Source organism: Pelophylax lessonae (genome assembly GCF_965119305.1).
Source record: "Pelophylax lessonae genome assembly, chromosome: 4".
Classification (NCBI taxonomy): Eukaryota; Metazoa; Chordata; class Amphibia; order Anura; family Ranidae; genus Pelophylax; species Pelophylax lessonae.
In genome coordinates, this window is record NC_138771.1 from 560,716,452 (window position 1) to 560,735,840 (window position 19,389).

A 19,389-nucleotide genomic window follows, 5' to 3' on the forward strand; every position below is an offset into this window, starting at 1 on the left:
AAGGGTCAAGTTTTGGCCTTGCCAATTTTTTTTCCAAAGTCCATTGGCCACCCATTCCCTGGTGCGTAACTTCATCCAGGGGGTGCGACACTTGGTACCTCCGGTGCGACCTCCGTTGCCACCTTGGGACCTTAATTTGGTGCTTCGGTTCTTTATAATTCTCCTTTTGAAAGTATTCGGGAGATTCCCCTGCTTGCCTTATCCAAGAAGGTTGCCTTGGCTATTACTTCTGCGGGCAGGGTGTCGGAATTGGCAGGGTTGTCCTGCCGTTCTCCCTATCTGGTGGTTCACAGGGATAAAGTGGTACTTCAGATCCATCCTTCCTTCCGAAAGTGGTTTCCAGTTTTCACTGTGTTACCTTCTTTATGTTCTAAGCCAAAACATCCTGAGGAATTCGCACTGCTTACTTTGGATGTGGTTCGGGCAATCAGGGTGTACTTGGCGACTACTTTTCGAAAGTCAAATTCGCTCGTTGTACTCGCAGATGGTCCAAAGGAAGGGCTGCCTGCGTCTGCTGCAACTATTTCTGGATGGATCAGACAGACAGTTGTTCAGGCTTATTCAATTAAGGGTCAGGTTCCACCTTTCCCAGTTAAGGCGCATTCTACTCGGGTGCTTAGTGCTTCCTGGGCTTTTCACCATCAGCCATCTGTGGTTCAGGTTTGCAAGGCAAATTTTATAAGGTGGAGGTGCTGGCATCTGCTGATGCCTCTTTGGACTGCAAAGTTTTACAGACTGCTGTTTAAGGGGCTTTTTGGCCTTCCTTGAGGGTGTTTTCTGTTTATTTCAGGTGAGCCTCATCTTGTTTTTCTGATGAGTCCTTTGTTGCCTGGTTGGCTATGTTTAGCCTTGGACTTTTTTTTTCCGCTGTTCCCACCCCTCATTTTATGGCACTGCTTTGGGACGTCCCTACTGATATGCATCAGGAACTTTGTCTGTCATTGAACGATCGAGAAAACTGGATTTTTGACTTACGGTATAATCCTTTTCTCTTAGGTTCATTGATGGAAGCAGTACCCGCCCCTGTATTTTGAGTTGGGGTAGTATTACTTCTCTTACACTGCTTTGATACAAAACTGACATCCTATGCAGGAAGAGAGGGTGTACCCTCTGGGACTGCCCATAGGCGTAGCCAGAATTTTTCTATCGTCCTACTCCTGTAGGGGGCAGTATAACCCTTCTGATATGCATCAGGAACTGCGTCCGTCAGTGTACTTAAACGAAAAGGATTTTACGGGAAGTCAAAAATCTATTTTTTTTTTCTCATGCCGTGGGGCTGTGCTCGCAATGCACAGCTGAACTGCTAGTTCCAGTGCACCAGAAGGTGTAGAAGTTGGTTGTCTGTTTATTAATATGCTAGATTATGTTAATGTCTCGTTACTTGTTCTTGCACTTCTGATTATGGGTCGATGGAACTAATACTGTATCTGTAACAATGTAATGTAATGCTGCATTGCTTGCCTTTTTATGATACTGCTGTACAACAGACAATTCCCATATTATCGCTGTTCTACTACTTTTATCGACCCATTGTGACTATATTCTTGTATGCTTGGGTTGTTTGTTGCTTATAAAAATTCAATAAAAAAAAGCATCTGATTTAAAAAATAAAAAATCCGACAGGGAAGGTGAGACTTCATTATAACTGTTACAACATGTGAGGAAACCTAGGAGCTAGTATTATGATTTTATTCTGTCTTTTAGTTGTAGTTTTGAAGTTCAATCTAAATTATGTTACAATCCTAGAAGGGAGCATGACAATTTTTTGAAGATGGGTTATTTTATAACATTTTGATTTTATTTTCTGTAGGTGAAAGTTCCAAGGGTTAAGGGTAAGAAGGGCCGTGGGAAACCTAAGAAATCCACTCAGAAACCTTTTTATGGGGAGAGAGAGACCGTCTCCAAGAAGCCACTGCTGAGTCCTATTCCAGAGCTGCCCGAGTGTTACCCCACACCACCGGTCTCTAAAAATGTGTCTTCTGGTAAGCCCCTGTTTATTTCCTTTCAGTGACCATGATTGATAGCGATGGCAAAGTGTTTTGTACTAGAATGCTAGACCAACAAACTGAAATTTACAAATCAATCATTTCTGTGCAGGTTTATGCAGTCATTTCATTCATGATCCTTCTCAGTCTCTTCACTTTTCAGTAGCTATTGTCAAATGACAGGAAACGGTCACTCCATGGACATCCTTAGGTTAAAGTGGTTATACGGGCATCATTCAGAGCTGCCTGTAGACCAGATGGTCCCCGGCCAACTCTATGATCCTGGGAGGTCGAAAGCGACTTCACAAAGTCACTTCTGGTTCTGGCAGATGTAAACTCTGCCATTTTTTTCTGGAAAGTAGAGATGAATGTTTGTTGTTTTTTTATCTCCTGCTTTCTAGTGTAGAGGAAAGATTTGGGGTCTTATAGACCTTAAATGTCCCCGTAAAGAGGACATGGCATGCCTTATTTTTATCACATGGCATAGAAATAAGGAAAAGTGATTAAAAAAAAAAAAGTAAGCACATGCATAGGTTGCGCCCACATATGTAAACGTTTTTTGCACCACATGTAAGGTATCACCGCAAACATTCTATCGAGAGCAACAATTTTTAGCACCAAACAGCTTCTGAAACTCTAAACTGTAAAAAAAAAACTCGAAACCTGTAAAAACGTGTCGCCTATCGAGACTTTAAACTACCTTAGTTTTGCGCCATTCCACGAGCGTGCACAATTTTAAAAAGGGACATTTTATATTTTAAAAAGGAGAAAATAATCGCGCTAAAGGTACAAATTTAAAAAGGGACATTTTATATTTTAAAAAGGAGAAAATAATCGCGCTAAAGGTAAATCATAGTGATGAAGCAGCAACTTTAAGTGTGACCACACCCTTAAAGAACTAAGTAAAAATAAGTCGCGCTGAGTGATTGATGTACACATAAATTTTCAAAAATAAAATATCAGTTAAGTCCTGATAATGTGAATTAGTGAAGTATTCAAAAAGTCTCTTTAGACGATCCAATAAAGTATAAATTGATCAGATCAACAGTGAGGAATCCAGGCTCCCTTAGGTAATGTGCTTACCAGATTTGCAGTTCGTAAAAGCAGGGTATTACATCCACACAACTTGATTGCAGAAGTCCCTAGTTGAAACTCACAGGATTGGATGGTATGGGGTCATGTGAAAAAAAGGAAGGACGCCATAGCATAAAACATAACATTTTATATTTTGGGTTATAGCTTTTTTTTTTGTTTTTGCATTAAATTACACTAAAGTGGAATTTTTTTTCAAAAAAATTGCATTTTGAAATTTTTCTGCGCAAATACTGTGTGACATAAAAAATTGTAACACCTACCATTTTATTCTCTAGGGTGTCTCTTTAAAAAAATATATATATTATATTATATTTGGGAGTAATTTTCTAGCAAAAAAAACAAAATACATGTAGGAGAGAAATGCCAGAATTGGCCCAGCAGGGTAGTAGTTAATATGAAATTGGTCAACACATTTTGCAGTTGTATTGTAGGGCAGTTGTATTTTTTTTATTTTTTATTTTTTTATTTTTTATTTTTTTTTACTCATCCATTCTGATTTAAAGTAGGACTATTGAAAAAACTTATTTTGGATATAGTAAGGGAGGGTCATAACCCCAGTCAGTTTAATTTTTGCTGTCTGTGTCCCATTAGGGAGATTTCTCTTTACTTTCTGTCCCACAGCCAGAGGAAATTCCTGCATTTACAAATATTTTTTTTTAAGGCCGCCCAAGTTACCAGAGCTAGTGTCCCCATTTGAAGATTTCCCCTCTGCTACTTTTCTGGGCACGACCCAAATTTTTGGGATTTTCTTTTGTTTCAGTGATAATGGTAAACAGGACAAGTAGAGAGGGTGAATCTTCCTAAAAGCGACACAGACCTCAATAAAACCGGACTGGTGTTCTAATTCCCCCCACCACCCCAATCCCAAACTGAAAAAAAAAAAAAAAGTTTTGCCTTCAGTTGTACTTTAATATTATATACTGTATTGGTCTTGCAATGCACTACATGGGCTAAAACTTACTGCAAAACAATTGAAATTATAGATTTCTCTTACATCCTCGACAGTCGCCGCCCCTCACATAGTCTTCACCAATGTGTATTGACTTCCGCCAATACCCATTGGTGAAGACTATGTGAGGGACGGCGACTGTCGGAGGACTCAGAGAAAGGAATTTTACGGTAAGATTTTACAAAAATTCCATTATTTACAATTGCCCTCGATTTTTGGGGGCATCTTATGTGAGTGTTACACCTAACTAGTTAACTTTTTATTACAGGGGCTACCTTAAAAAAGGGACTCGTAAAGAGGATTGTAAAAAGAAAGGGAATTCGGAGAGGCAACAGGAACGCTGAAAAGAACAATGTTTATTCTGAAGTGGAATTGTTTTCTGATCCCATGATTCTGAAGATTGAAAATGGTTTTGAAGATTCAAGCTGTCCAGGGCAGGAGGGTTTAGAAATCAAACCTACGGAATTACTTACAGATAGTCAGGGACACACAGAACCGGCTGATTTGGTTGTGCAGGTTAGCACAGTAAGCACAAATGCTGAATGTCTTGTGTCCTCTACTGACAAGGAGATTAAACAAGATAAAGAACACCTACTTGAGGCAGCTGAAAGTGTCCTAGAAGACAAGCCCACGATGGACACTGTGTCTTCTCTGAAGCCACAAAAATCAAGGAGGTGTTCTACCACACGAAAACGAGTGTCCCAAACCCCCACGGAAGTGCAACACGCTGCAAATACAGAAGTAGCCACAAATCTTTTAGAAAACGTTATCAATGCTGAACACAACACTTTAAAGACAAATACCGAAGGCCCAAAGCCAGAGAGGGATTTCTTAGTGGAAGACAGAGCTCCATCCCCTAAGTTGCCAGTAATCACAGATATAGCTAATAGGAAAAAAGGTAGACGTTCTTCAAGGATGTACCGCAAGCCCCCCGTATTTATATCCTCTACTGACGAGGAGATTAAACAAGATAAAGAACACCTACTTGAGCAAGCTGAAATTGTCCTGGAAGACAAGCCCACGATGGACACTGTGTCTTCTCTGAAGACACAAAAATCAAGGAGGTGTTCTACCACACGAAAACGAGTGTCCCAAACCCCCACGGAAGTGCAACATGCTGCAAATACAGAAGTAGCCACAAATCTTTTAGAAAACGTTATCAATGCTGAACACAATACTTTAGAGACAAATACCGAAGGCCCAAAACCAGAGAGAGATTTCTTCGAGGAAGACAGAGCTCCATCCCCTAAGTTGCCAGTAATCACAGATGTAGCTAATAGGAAAAAAGGTAGACGTTCTTCAAGGATGTACCGCAAGCCTCCCATATCTTGCCCAAGCACTGAACCAAATACCTATACTCAGGATCCTTGTATCATTTTACCTCACCCTGATGAAAATTCAACCACCTTCACCAGTGAGCCATATCTGCCCATCGATGAGATTCTGCAGTCTGCTAGGACAGACAAGGTGAGGCGCAGCATGAGGCTACGCAGAGATTCTGGGGCCAACGGCTTGTTATGGGTTTCGGAGAAGACGAGCAGTGAGGGCACCAGCAGACGGCAATCCCTAAGCTCTGCAGTGCAGCCTTTAGGGAACTCCAATTTAATCTTGGAAAGTGTAACCTGCTCCCCAAACAAGGAGCAACTGAGTGTTCAGCAGGTACCTAGTGCAGCTAAAAAGATTCGGAGAAGAACCTTGTGTACCTCCATCCTACAGCAAACTACATCTCTTGGTGATACGAAAAGGAGGAGGTCAAATATTTCTTACAAAGACTCTTCTGTTCCTTCTGCTGAGCCCCAAACATGTCACAACAATATTATGCTTGATACATAAAAATAGTACATATTTGAAGGAATAAACTGGAGTGGGGTACCTCTGACTACACTGCCTGATGTGGAATTAGAAATCCAGCACACATCCTGTATGTTGGCACTGTAGAACATGCACTTGAGAGATGTCCAATACTTGGGCACTAGCTGCCCATATGTTTAACTCTCGTACAAAATCCGGTTACTTTTTGCTAGAGATGTGATTTTTGGCTACACAGTTTCCTATTTCATGTGCCCCAAATTGGTGATTCGTGTTTCGGTAAATTCGACCAATCTTAACCATCCTTCTGATTCTTTATTTTAGGAACTGCAGTGGTGAAAAGTTTGTTCTCAGGTCTTCGTGTCTTTCACAGCCACCTTGAGAAGGTCACACTTTGAATATTGGATTTATATTATAGTACAGAAAATACGTAAGGTGACTTTACACTTTTACACCCACAGTACCACTGTATCAGTCTCCCATGATCCTCCACTGTCAGGCACCAGTCTGGGGTTTTGAAATCTTCCTGGCTTTCTTTCCTCTGTGTTGACAGGATAGGCTAGATGGCTTCTGATTGGTTAGCGGCATCCATGTGACAGTGACGAACAATTAGAATGCCTTCTGTCTGTACACGCTGAGCGGTACGGATAAGAGATGAAATCACGGGAATTTCAAATTCTGGACCAGTGAAGCAATGTCCCATTACCTGACAGATTGTGGGACGCTGGCACAGTGGGACTGGGGGGTGATGGGAAAGGGTTCCAGTATAAGGTAACCTTACTGATTTTATGTAAAGGTGAACTTACACTTTAACTAAACCAATTCTCTACTGACAAGGAGGAACAAAATGATCTACTAAGAGAAAACAAGAATCCATGTTTTTCTCAAAGCTTTGAGGATGATTTTTTCCATGGTGGCTGCAGTTAGAGGTCAACAGGGGCTTGTTTAAAGCATTTTTCTACTTGAGAATATGTAAATATTTGAATGTTCTTAGTCTAGCTACAGTTCTATAAAGGCATCAAGAAGGGAGAAGCAGAATCTAAACTACATTGGAGAGATCCTACCAGCAGACTCTCTATTTGATAAAAGAAGCTGATGAGCAGGACCAACTCTACAGCATATCCAACACTTGGTGGACTGACCCTTTAACCCTTGATGCATAGTCAATGACCCTTTAAAGAAGCCTGTACAGAAAAATACATTGGCTTCTACTGCTAAGTGTTACTCCTGAAAATTCTAGTCTGCTGGTCTCGGGCTTTAATGCTTTTTGAGCTGATGACTCAAAACAAGCATGCAACAAGTAAAAGTGGTTTCAAGGCACTAGCCATTAAAACTCTTGCATCAACATGGCAGGCAGACAAACTAGCATTTTCAAGAGGGCATTTGCTGTTTCTTTTTCTATTACTACTAGTTAAACCCTAGATTTTTTTTTTTCCCCTGATGCAGTTCTGTACCTTGTTTTACCTTTTCAGCTTTTAGTGTATAAGTGCTGGTTCACATTGGTGCGATGCAGAAATCCTGACTCGAACCGCTTCGCACCCGACTCTCAGGCAGTTCACACTTCCATATGCGATCTGCTGGGAGTGTCAATACAAAGTTAATGACACCCCCCAGATTAGTTTGCATATCGCAGTGCGAACTGTCAATTCAGACAGGAATCAGATCGCATAGTTGTGAACACTCATGTGATCCAAATGTGGTGCAGACCAAAAAAAAAAAGGTCCTGCACGACTTTGGTTCGAATACGATGCAAATTCAGCCATACAATCGGTATAGCTGAATTTGCATCGCACAGACATCACATGTGATTTGCAGAGCAGTGCGGTTGCGAATCACATGCAGTGTCTTACATCGCTATAGTGTGAACCGGCTCCAAAGGAGTTCTGAACTTGTTTATAGTTTTCTCCAGCTACTCTCTGTGAAGATAAAATGTTGATTTGAATTCTGCATCTTATTTTCTGTCTTGTCTTTCCCTCTTCACTGTGCGTTCCATTATTAAATGATAGATTTGTCTTTGTAATTGTATCCGTTTATTTATTTAAATCCACAAATTCTTAGCAATAATACACAATGTTCCAAGGGTATAAAAAGAGAACTAGAATTCTAAAATACATTTATTCATTAAACTATAATGTTCTGAGCAGTGTTAATTTCGTCGACTAAAACTGACTGAAACGTTTTCGTCGACTAAATTAACACAATTTTAGTCGACTAAAATATGACAAAAACTAAAACAATTCAGATGACTAAAATACGACTAAAACTAAAATGGCATTTTAGTCTTAAGACTAAAATACCACTAAAACTAAAATGGCATTTTAGTCAAAAGATTATAACTAAATCGAAATTTGCTGCCAAAATTAACACTGGTGCATGCTCAAAGCTTAATACCATAAATAATAACATATTCGATTTTTCACTCCAGGACCAGCAGTAGTATATAATGAGTTTGGAAACTGTAGAGAAATGCTTAAATAATTCATTACAAATTACAATTGAACTACACCCATTCGATTATAGATGACTAAAATGAGTTATAGTCGACTAAAATGTAGGACGTTTTAGTTGACTAAAATGTACTGGAGTTTTAGTCGACTAAATACTAAAACTAAAACACTTGCAGAAGACTAACATGGGACTAAAACTAAAATGCCATTTTAGTCCTAAGACTAAAACTAAATTGAAATTTGCTGCCAAAATTAACACTGGTTCTGAGGATGAGTTCACAACTCTTCCAAAAGAAATCTGCATTATATATAGTAGCAAAGTTAGGTTGCAAAAACACGTTGCTCAAATTCAACCAAAAAACTAAATAAATTAAACATTTGCATATTCGGAGCCTAAAACCTGCAGCTGATCCAGAGGAAGGCGAAAAACTCTTATAAAGCATGATCCAATTTTCACCAGTAAGGAAAAAACTCCTCACTGATCCCCTTAAGGCAGGGTTTCCCAACTTTTTTTTTTCTTTTCTTTTTTTTTTTTTTTAATTACTTGCACTCTGTGCAAAGATTGCTTATAGGCTTTTTCCTGACTGCTGTCTGTAACCTCTAATTCCTGCTCCTGGTCTCTGCTGTCCCTGTCCTCACCACCAGCCTGCATTTTGTCTTTGTGCAGATGCAGCTGAGCCAAAGGTTTTCACTGGCCTACCTGGTTCGAAGCTACCATACAGAATGGAGGTCTAGGGAGACCCCTAAAGGGGGTTAAAGGATATAAAAAAAAAAAAAACTAAAGAAGCTTCCCAGCTCAACTTACCAACCAGCCTACAACCAACCTAATTATTCTGTTTAACGGTATGCGTTAAAAACCGAGGTTTAGTTTGCAAACATTTGCAAATGCGTGGATAAGCTGCAGAGCCACTTCACAACAGTCCTAACTCTGAAATTTGAGTGCCTCCATAGTGGAAGCACATGCATTATAATGGATAGGCAGAGGTCAGGTGAGCCTGGAGGGAGCCCATCCCTCCTTAAAGGCACAGGGGTGCACTGGACACCCAATACATAGCACAATGGAAGAAAAGGTATCCATTGTATCCCCTCACCAGTGTTCCAACAGTATAAACAAATGGCCACTGCCCCCACCTACCTTTTGCAGCAAGAAGCACATGGAAGGGCGACACATGTCAAAACCAAAGACCATCCCCAGCTTAACTCACCGACCACTCAGCAACAAACAGAATTATCTTGTCTAACAGTATGCATTAAAAACAGGGGTTTCATTTGCATACATTTGCAAATACATGTGTAAGCTGCAGAGCCCCTTCACCGCACATGTTCCACCTAAAAACGGGTGGAATATGTAACCTGCTCTCAATGCTGCAGCCGCTGCCCTATCTCTTCCCTCCGTACCTGGAGAGGTTCCTGTACTAGCAGTCACTTTTTGAAATCGGAGCTCTGTGTGTGAATGAACTACAAGCCCCAACATCCTTTGTGGCTGTCTGCTTGTAGTTCTCAATTAACTACCACGGCGCTGTGGAGCACTGTGGTATTTCATTGATTTTTCCTATCAGATTGTATCTGCCTGCTTGTACGGGCACACAGATACTAACAGGTCTGCAGGAGACCCGCATGGCACCAGCGATCTACTGATCACTGATGCAATGCTTTACAGGTTCCTTTTTTAAAAGTGAACTTATCCTTTAACTCTGGAGCATCCGGTATGACACTTGGCTGCGAGCTGGCAGGGGGAGGGGGCACCGTGCCATTTATAACATTTTAAATCCGTATACACTACCTGGGTGCTCTTATGGAGTCTGCGTGGCCCCCATTTATGTTGTCTTACTGCACCTGTGTGCACCATTTTCTAAGCATGTACTGACTTTTTATCCTTCCTATCATCTCTTCAGGAGCTTCCACACCACAATCTCCTTTTTTGTGAGCGCCCCGTGTGGAAAATTCCTGCCTAACTCATTATGGAGCAACTCGCTCCTCTGTATTCAGGGAGGAACCTCAGCAATGGGGCTGTCCCCTCATTGCGAAGTTTGTTTATGAATAGGGGCCAGGAAAAGCACTATATCTTTCGTTCGACGGACACAGCGCTTCATTAAATCCTAACTACTGGGTTATTTTGCCTCCCCCAGGAGTAGGACTTGTCGGAACAAAAAACACCTGGCTTTGCCCATGGGCCATCCTCCGCTTGGTATATAACCCCCCCCCGCCCTCTGCTCTAGGTAATCAGTTTTAATCTGTCTAGTCAGGAGTAAGGACCTTGGCTCCCAGGTGGGATCTCTGGTCCTAGCAATTTGTTTTTTCTCTATCGTCCATCGACAGATGCAGCCTCATCTTCATGAGCTGAGTGGGTTATGCTGCCACCTGTAAGAGTAGTCTAGGCAGTACATCAGTACAAATCTTTTAACATATTTACGCCCATGGGGCTATCCCTCCAGGCATAGCTGCCACAGCCCAGCACATCAGTTTGTTTCTGCCTAGAGGTGTAGGACCTAGGTTTCCTGCTGGGACTCCGATCTCAGTTTTTTTTTATTCTTTTAAGAATATTTTATTTTTTTTCTCTTTACTCACTAGCTAGTTTCAGGAAAGAATTTTCCTGGTGATCTACAAGCAACTATGCCGGCTGGGGCTTTGCACTGCATAATCTAGATCCTAATGGGCCATACACACTATAAGAATTTCTGAAGACTTTTTCCTTTAGACTTACCAAAACCATATAATATGATGTCAAACCTAAACACTTTCAATTTGTATCCAATCAGGCAGTCCCTTGCACTACATAGAAAAGGTAAATCTGAAGGAAATCTAACCACAAAAGTTGGATAGTGTGTATCTAGCTTTATGGTCCCCCCAGTATGGCCTACAAGCGTGAGCAGGTTATAGTCCCAACCTAGGCCTAGCCACGACGGTCCCCCTTTTCTGGATGGGCACGAGCCTGCGAGCGGTTGCCTCACCGGGACGCCATGACCTGGAGTCGCAGCGTACCCCTCGGCTGGCAGCACCCCCACTTCAGGTGGGAGGCAGTCTGCCCAGAGCAGAGCCCACCCGGTCCATGGTATGTTGAGTAAATGTGCCCCCTTGCCCCTGCTGGCCTTGGTGCCTGGTCTGTGTGTCCTACCCTCCCCCCCTTACGGTGGCTGTGTGTCTGGAGCGCCTGGCGCCCTGGGGGAGGGGTAACGTGGTACCTTTAGGCTTGCGGGTCCCTGTTGTGGTTCCTGAGGCCTTCATGTGTCGGCCCCTGGCCATATGGCTCGCCATGGGCACCGCCATTTTAAGTGTGGGCAATGTGAATTTTTCCCTATAGACTTGTATGGGGCAGCCATTTTCCCTGAGCTTCCTATTGATCTGTATGGGCATCCATGTTTGTGTAGCCCTTGTGCTATGCTGATCTTTCTAATGGGACATCACTTCCTGTGCATTTTCCTGTCTTTCTCAATGCTGCTTGAACGATCAGGACGACGGTTTGTCCGAGATTGTACAGTACTTGGGGTCCCTGCGGACATATCCCTGCACATTTTGCTGTCAGTTTAGTTTAAAGGGGTTCCCTCCAGACCGCCGAGATCGGTGGGGGGTACTGCGATCAGCGCTCTTAAAGCGACAGTACTCCGGTTTTTACAAATTGCAATTTGGAGTCCCATACTGTACAATCACCCTCAGACCCACTCTGTGTGACTTCCGGACAGTCCAGATCACAGTCGCTGGCCGCGATTTCAGCAGCTCTGGAAAGCCTGGCGACTAAAGTTGATTGATTTAGTCATGAAAAAGGTTGATGGCTGAAAACGGCAGCTGTCTTCTCCATCTATGGAGGTGTCCTCTGATTCAGAGGCTGATGTGGTCACCCCGGATGCCGTCCTACCTGAGGGGTCCCTGTCCTCGCAGTCAGAGGGTGAAGAGGACCTGTCCTCTTTAGCTGCAGTATGGGATACTTTAAAATTGGCTGATGAGCCCACGTCGGCAGGGACGCGGGTGACTTTTGGCTCCCAGAAGTCTCCAAAAGCTGACTGGGTTTTCCCTTGTCTCTACACTTTTCACGATATTGTGAATGACCGATGGCGCGTTAAGCATGTGTTAGTAGTGCCAAAACGCTTTAAATGCCAGTACCCTTTTGCTGAAAAGGTCTCCAACCATTGGACGGTGCCACCAAAAGTGGACCATCCTGTCTCCGATTAAACAAATCTACCCTTGTGCCTGTGGAAGATTCCCCCGATCTTTACGGATCCAGTGGACAGGCTGGTGGAATCCCTTTCCCTCCATCTTCACGTGCTAGTGGGTTCCATTTTGTGACTGTTAGTCTCGCAGACGGTGACGGAATGGATTAAGGGTTTGCTGGAGTCTTTGGACCCCCGAGACTGTTCCTGGATCACCAGTTTGACCAGGTGATCCAGGCTCTGGTGTTCTTGTGTGATGCGTATATGGATGCGGCTCCCCTGGTGGCCAGAGTTTCGGCCGTGGGCATTGTCTTAAGGTGCGTGGTTTGGCTGAAGAGCTGGTCGGCTAACCAAGCTTCTAAGAACGCCCTAGCTGATCTCCCCTTTCTGGGAGAGCGTTTGTTTGGTGACTCATTGGATGAGCTGATCAAGGGCCTGACTGGCGGGAAGAGTACTCTTCTTCCTCAATCCTCCAAGGGTAAGAGACCCCGTACTAAGCAGGGTCCCTCCTTTTTTCTGCTCACAAGCGGTTTTTTTCTTGCCCCCGGGAAGCAAGAAAAATGTAAGCCATTCAGAGCTTCTGGAGGAGCTAAAAAGCATTGGGGCAAGCCCAAGGCTGTTCAGTCCGGTGCTGCTGACAAGTCCTCTTCAGCATGAAGGGGGTACCCTCACCCGTCTCTGGGGTCTGAACTGGTTTGCTCCGGGTACAAGATCGAATTCTGGACCTGGCCAGGGGACAGGTCCTTTCTGTCAAATCTTCACCTGTCTCCGGAGCGTTTGAAAGATTTGACGGAGGCTGTGCGAGATCTCCTGGCTCAAGGTGATTGTACCGGTTCCTGCACAGGAATGCTCTCAAGGTTTCTATTCAAACCTGTTCACGGTGCCCAGAAAGGAGCGCAAGGTGCGTCCAATCCTGGACCGCAAGGCTCTGAACCGCTTTGTGCGGGTGCAGAAGTTTCGAATGGAGTTCATTCGGTCAGTGGTGGCATCATTGAATCAGAGATTTTTTAGCCTCCATCGATCTCAAAGATGCGTATCTCTACGTCCCCATATTCAAGGGACATTAGCAATTCCTCTGCTTTGCGGTGGCAGAGGAGCACTTTCAATTTGTGGCGTTACCCTTTGGTCTTGCGACGGCTCCAGAGTTTTTACCAAGGTCCTAGCCCCTGTGCTGGCCTTGTTGAGTCGACGAGGTATCTCCATTGTGGGATATCTAGACGATCTCCTGTTGCGAGCAGTCTCCCATTCGAATCTGCTGGACAACATCTCTATCGCCATTCAGACCCTTCAAGAATTCGGGTGGACGATCAATTTTAAAAAATCTGCCCTGATGCCGTCCGTCCGGGTCACTTATATGGGGCTGATCCTTGACTCGAGGGTCTTCCTTCCCTTGGACAAGTTTCAGAAGTTGCAAAGGGCGGTCGGGTTGGTGATGGAGATCAGTCCTCCTTGCGGGCCTGCATGAGGGCTCTGGGTCTGATGGTTTCGACCTTCGAGGCAGTCCCATTTGCTCAGTCTCGCACGAGAGAGTTGCAGAAGGAGATTCTGACTAAATGGAATAGGGATCCTCGGTCGTTGGACCTGAAGATTCGGTTGAGCCATCTCACAAAGTTGGCTCTCTCGGTGGCTCTAGTTACCTATCCTTTGCTACGGCAAGTCCTTCCTGCTGGTGTTTTGGACGGTGGTCACCACGGATGCCAGCCTGTGGGGCTGGGGTGGATTGCTGGGGTAGCTCTGTGCCCAGGGGACTTGAACGACGGAAGAATCTTCCTTGCTGATCAATATTCTGGAGCTGGGATCAAGCAAGACGATGCCACGGCTGTGGCTTGCATAAATCAAGAGGGCACCAGGAGTGTTCTGGCGGCCAAGGAGGTGGCCGAGATTCTAGTGTGGGCAGAACACAATGTTCTGGCTCTATCCGCAGTCCACATCCTGGGTGTGGAGAATTGGCAGGCGGATTACCTCAGTCGTCAGGTGTTGAATGGTCCCTTCATCCGGAGGTGTTTCACTTCCTATGTGCCCGGTGGGGGACTCCGGAGGTGGATCTGTTTGCATCTTGGCCTCTATACAGGTTTGTGGCCAGGTCTCAGGATGCTCTGGCAGACATCACAGACGCTCTGGTTGCTCCTTGGAGTCAGTATCGCCTGATCTATGCCTTCCCTCCGCTCATTCTCCTGCTGCGGTTTCTTCGCCGTGTGGCAATGGAAGGCATTCCGGTCATTCTGGTGGCACCAGACTGGCCTCGGCAGTCCTGGTACGCAGAGCTGGTAAAAATGGTCGTGGATCCTCCATGGTGTCTTCCTCTGCGGGAAGATCTACTATCTCAAGGACAGATCTTCCATCCTGCTTTACGGCCGCTGGCTTTAACGGCTTGCCTGTTGAAAGCAAGGTGTTGAGGGATAGAGGTCTCTCTGATTCTGTGATTCCTACCCTTTTTTGAAGGCTAGGAAGTCGACATCTGGGAAGATTTATCATTGTACGTGGAAATCGTATATTTCATGGTGTGAATCGCTGCAGCTGCAACCTCGCTTTTTCTCTGTAGCTAGGGTTTTGGCCTTCTTACAAAAAGGGGGTGAGCAGCGCTTGGTGTTGGGCACTATCAAGGGCCAAGTGTCGGCCTTAGTTATTTACTTCCAACGGCTGTTGGCTACTCATAGTCTGATTCACACTTTCATTCAGGGGGTGCGGCATCTGGCTCCCCTGAGGAGATCCCCGTTACCTCCGTGGGATCTTAATCTGGTTTTGTCTGTTCTTCAAAAGCCTCCTTTTGAGAATATTGGGGAGATTTCTCTGCTTTCTTTGTCACAGAAGGTTGCCTGCCTAGTGGCTATCACTTCTGCTCGCAGAGTCTCTGAGTTGGTGGTGCTGTCCTGTCTGCCGTATTTGGTGGTCCACAGGGATAAAGTGGTTGTTATTCTCTTAGGGGTTTTTTGCCTGGGTGAGCTCCTGTTTGGTTGAGCTTCATTTTGGTTGAGCTTCATATTGCCCGGATGGCTAGATTTAACCTCTTGGAGTTGACGTTACTGTCTGGTTGCGTTTTCCCACCCCTCATGCCTATACTGCTTTGGGAAGCTCATGAAGATGAGGCTGAGTCTGTCGATAGACGATAGAGAAAATAAGATTTTTGTAAGATCTTACCGTAAAATCTTTTTCTCTATCCATCGACAAGACGCAGCACCCGCCCCTCTTATTTGGGATGTTTCTTTTGTCTTCACTGCTTGCAACTAAACTGCTGGGCTGTGGCAGTGGGGGTTATGCCTGGAGGGACAGCCCCGTGGGTGTGGATATGTTAAAAGCTTTGTACTAACATGCTACCTAGACTACTCCTGCAGGTGGCAGCATAACCCAGGAAAGGATTTTACGATAAGATCTTAAACAAATCTTTTTTTTCTTTTTTCCTCCTTCCTTACATCTTTTTTGTTTTGTCTCTCGGGCGATCTACAATCAACTGACGGGCTTGGATAATCTAGATCCAGTGGTCATCCCAGTCTTGCCAGTGAGCGTGTGCAGACCCCAGCTACGCGCTAGGTCGGCTGCAACATAGCCTCAAGGACGGAGGCTGGCCCATGCAAATTAAACGTCTCGCAGGGTCACATATGACCAGGCTTGAGTTGCAACGGTCCCTTGGCTGACAGCTCCCCTACTTCGGTGGCGAGGATTCTGTCTGGAGCATTCCCCGCACTATGGAAGGGTTAGTACAGTGCCCCCTCTCCCCTTTTGGCGGTTTTTTGGGGTGGAGGCGGGTAACCTCCAGTGACCTGACCAGCCTACAGGTTCCCTCCCTCCCCCCATCCTTAAAGCGCTCAGTGAGCTGGACTTCCCCTGCCCCCTTTCCCCCCTGTCTGGACCTGGAGTCTGGTGGGGGTCCCAGAGCAGAGGATACAGCGGAGACCCCTGGGGTCTCCCCCGCTATCACCACTCTGTAAGGGTCCTGGGATAGTGTGCATCCTGCCCTGGTAGTCTGGAGGGGTCCCAGTGTAGGAGACTCCTAGGTGCATGCCCTACTGTTTGCAGTGTGGGTATAGTGCAGGGGGGTCCCAGTGCAGAGACTGGTGCAGAATGCTCAGCGGTGTCTCCCCTAAATGTGTGTCCTACCTTCGGGGGGGGGGTCCACTTGCAGAGGGTGCAGTGTTGCAGAGGGCAAAGGGAAGATCCTGGCATCATGCTTCAGCGTCTGTAGCTGATTGCGGCCATTTCTCTGTCGTTCATTGACTGACACAGCTCCTGATATTCTTAACCATTGGGTTATACTGCCCCCTACAGGAGGAGGACACTAGGCAGAAAAAGTCTGGCTACGCCTATGGGCCCCAGGGGGGTATACTCCCTCTTTCTGCTATAGGTACTCCAGTTTTTTTATGCCTAATCAGGAGTAAAGACCTAGTTCCTTGCTGGGATCTCTGGTCCTGGCATTTTTTTTTTTTTCTTTTTAGATTTTTTTTCTCCTGTGTTTTTTTTTTTTTTTTTTCCCTGTGAGATCTGCGATCAACTGCCGGACTGAGCAACAAGCTGAATAATCTAAATCCAGTGGTCACCCTAGTCTGGCCAGCGAGCGTGTGCAGACCTCCGCTCCACGCTAGGTCAGTTGCATCATACGCCTCGCGAGTTCGCATAAATTGATGAAGAAATTAAATTTTTTTAAATTTTTTCTAATTTGGTATGTTTTATAGCAGAACGTACATTTTTTTTTTTTTTTCCTAAAATGCACAGCTTTTTTTTTTTTTTTTTTTTTTTATACCGCAAAAAAAATAAAAAAAAATATGCTGAGGTGATCAAATACCCCCAAAAAGAAAGCTCTATTTGTGGGGGAAAAAAAAGGACATCAATTTTATTTGGGTGCACTGTCGCATGACAGCGCAATTGTCAGTTAAAATAATGCAGTGCCTTATTGCAAGAAATGGCCTGGTCAGGAAAGGGGGTAAATCTTCCAGAACTGAAGTGGTTAATTAAAATAATTACAGTGCCCTCATCCTTTATACATAAATAGAAGAGACAATGTAAATTAAACAATGCCTGTTTAGTATCACCTCGAGTATTTTGAACAATATTTAAAAACCTAAAACATCAGGTTAAAAACATTTCGGAATAAAAGAAAGGGTTCCTTTAACCACTTGCCGACCGCCGCACGACTATCTACGTCGGCGGTCAGCCCCTCACAGGCAAACTAACGTAGTGCTACGTTGCTTGCTTGTGAGGGTCTAGGGAGCGAGCGCGCGCCGCCGGAGGCGCGCTCCCGCGTGGTCACGGACCCCCCTGCGTGTTTGACCAGCGGACCTGATGTCCGTCGGCGATCGGCGGGGGAGAGGGAGAATGTCAGGCAGCTTGTGTAAACAAGCGACCTGTCATTCTCCTCGCTGTAAAGACACTGATCACATGGATCTACTATGTAGATCCGTTGATCAGTGTCCTTACAGCTCAAGCCACAGCCAATCACAGTAGAAAGCACGCCCCTAGGGACACACACAGCCCCTCCCTCCCAAATAAAGTTAACCCCTTCACTACCAGTGTATTTTTACAGTAACAGTGCATATATATAGCCCTGATTACTGTAGAAATGTCACTGGTAACCCCAAAAGTGTCAAAAATGTCAGTCAAGGGTCCGATCTGTCCGCCGCAATGTCGCAGTACCGCAAAAAAAATCGCAGATCGCCGCCATTACGCGTTAAAAAAAAAAAAACAACAAAAATGACAAAAATCTTTCCCTTTGTTAGTAAACGCGATAACTTTTGCGCAAATCAATCAAAATACGCTTTTTGCGATTTTTTTTTTTTTTTTTTTACCAAACATAGGTAGCATAAAACAAATTGGCCGAAAATGTTAAAAAATTTTGATTTTTACATTTTTTTGGGGGGGAATTTCATATAAAAAAATGTGAAAAATATTGCTATTTTTGCAAAATTGACGCTCTTTTTTTGTTTATAGCGCGTGATCAAAAAATCGCACAGGTGATCAAATACCACCAAAAGAAAGCTCTGTTTGTGGGAAAAAAAGGACGCCAAATTCGTTTAGGTACACCGTCGCACGACCGCGCAATTGTCCGTTAAAGTCACGCAGTGCCGAATCGCAAAATACCCCCTGGTCGGAATGGGGGTAAAATCTTCCGGGGGTTAAGAGTTTAGGTGAATCTTCTGGTTTTTTTTTTTTTAAAAAAAAAGACTTTGCAATACAAATCTAATTATAGTTGAACACCTGGCACACTGCTAAGCACACCTTTTAAAATGCATATATAGGAACTGATTTACCTGCCAAAGGATTTGTAATTCTGTTCAGCCAGTCCTGTGATCCAGACTCTTGACCTCTACTGCAGCAGGACAGCTTGTACAAAACACTGGATCAAAGCTGGCCCCTGAGAGCAACGCTGACGATTAAAGCTTAAATTAACGCAAATTGATTTGGATGTTCTATGTCAAGCATAGCGGATGACAAGCAGTTCGATTTTTTTTTTTTTTTGGCCTGTACTTCTGATTGACATGGCCTCTAACCAGTAGGGGCAAGCTAACTAGAGATTTCCAGTCTGTATACAGGAATAACACATGGAGGCAATTCCATGGTTAAATGTTCTTTGGATTGGCTTCCTCTTGTGAATTATTTTCTATAAATGGAAATGGTTTCTTCAGATGTTGCTGAGTAATAGAAAAACTTCATCAGGCCATCAAGTCTGAGTGAGCGGAATATGGAAGCGCTGTTTTCAGCCCCCCCCCCCGTACAGGATGGTTAGTATAGCATTACTTCATAGTAAAGAAACAGCACCAGTGGGATCAGATGTAGAGCAGGCCTCTAGGGATCATCCTTGGAGGTTCATATATGTGGACATGTCTAAGATATGGGACGCACTGCTAAGCTGAATACAGCAATTAGCTACTCTGAAGAACCCAAGTACGAGGGATGGAAGAAAGATGGCGTGTTATGGGCAAGGAGACAGGCTGTGTATTCTTGCTCGCAATGCATAAGCCCGCTGTTAA

At 44.4% G+C, this 19,389-nt stretch overlaps 1 protein-coding gene across 1 annotated transcript in view; it reads left to right on the top strand.

Moving 5' to 3' along the window:
* Positions 1–6,190, top strand: part of CDCA2 (cell division cycle associated 2) — a 75,855-nt gene extending 69,665 nt beyond the window's left edge. The window contains exons 14-16 of the mRNA XM_082253685.1: positions 1,811–1,982; positions 4,298–4,927; positions 5,318–6,190. Of these exons, the coding sequence (XP_082109811.1) occupies positions 1,811–1,982; positions 4,298–4,927; positions 5,318–5,862 (1,347 nt within the window). The 3' untranslated portion in view covers positions 5,863–6,190. The remainder of the gene's footprint in view (positions 1–1,810; positions 1,983–4,297; positions 4,928–5,317) is intronic.
* Positions 6,191–19,389: the final 13,199 nt, after the last annotated feature.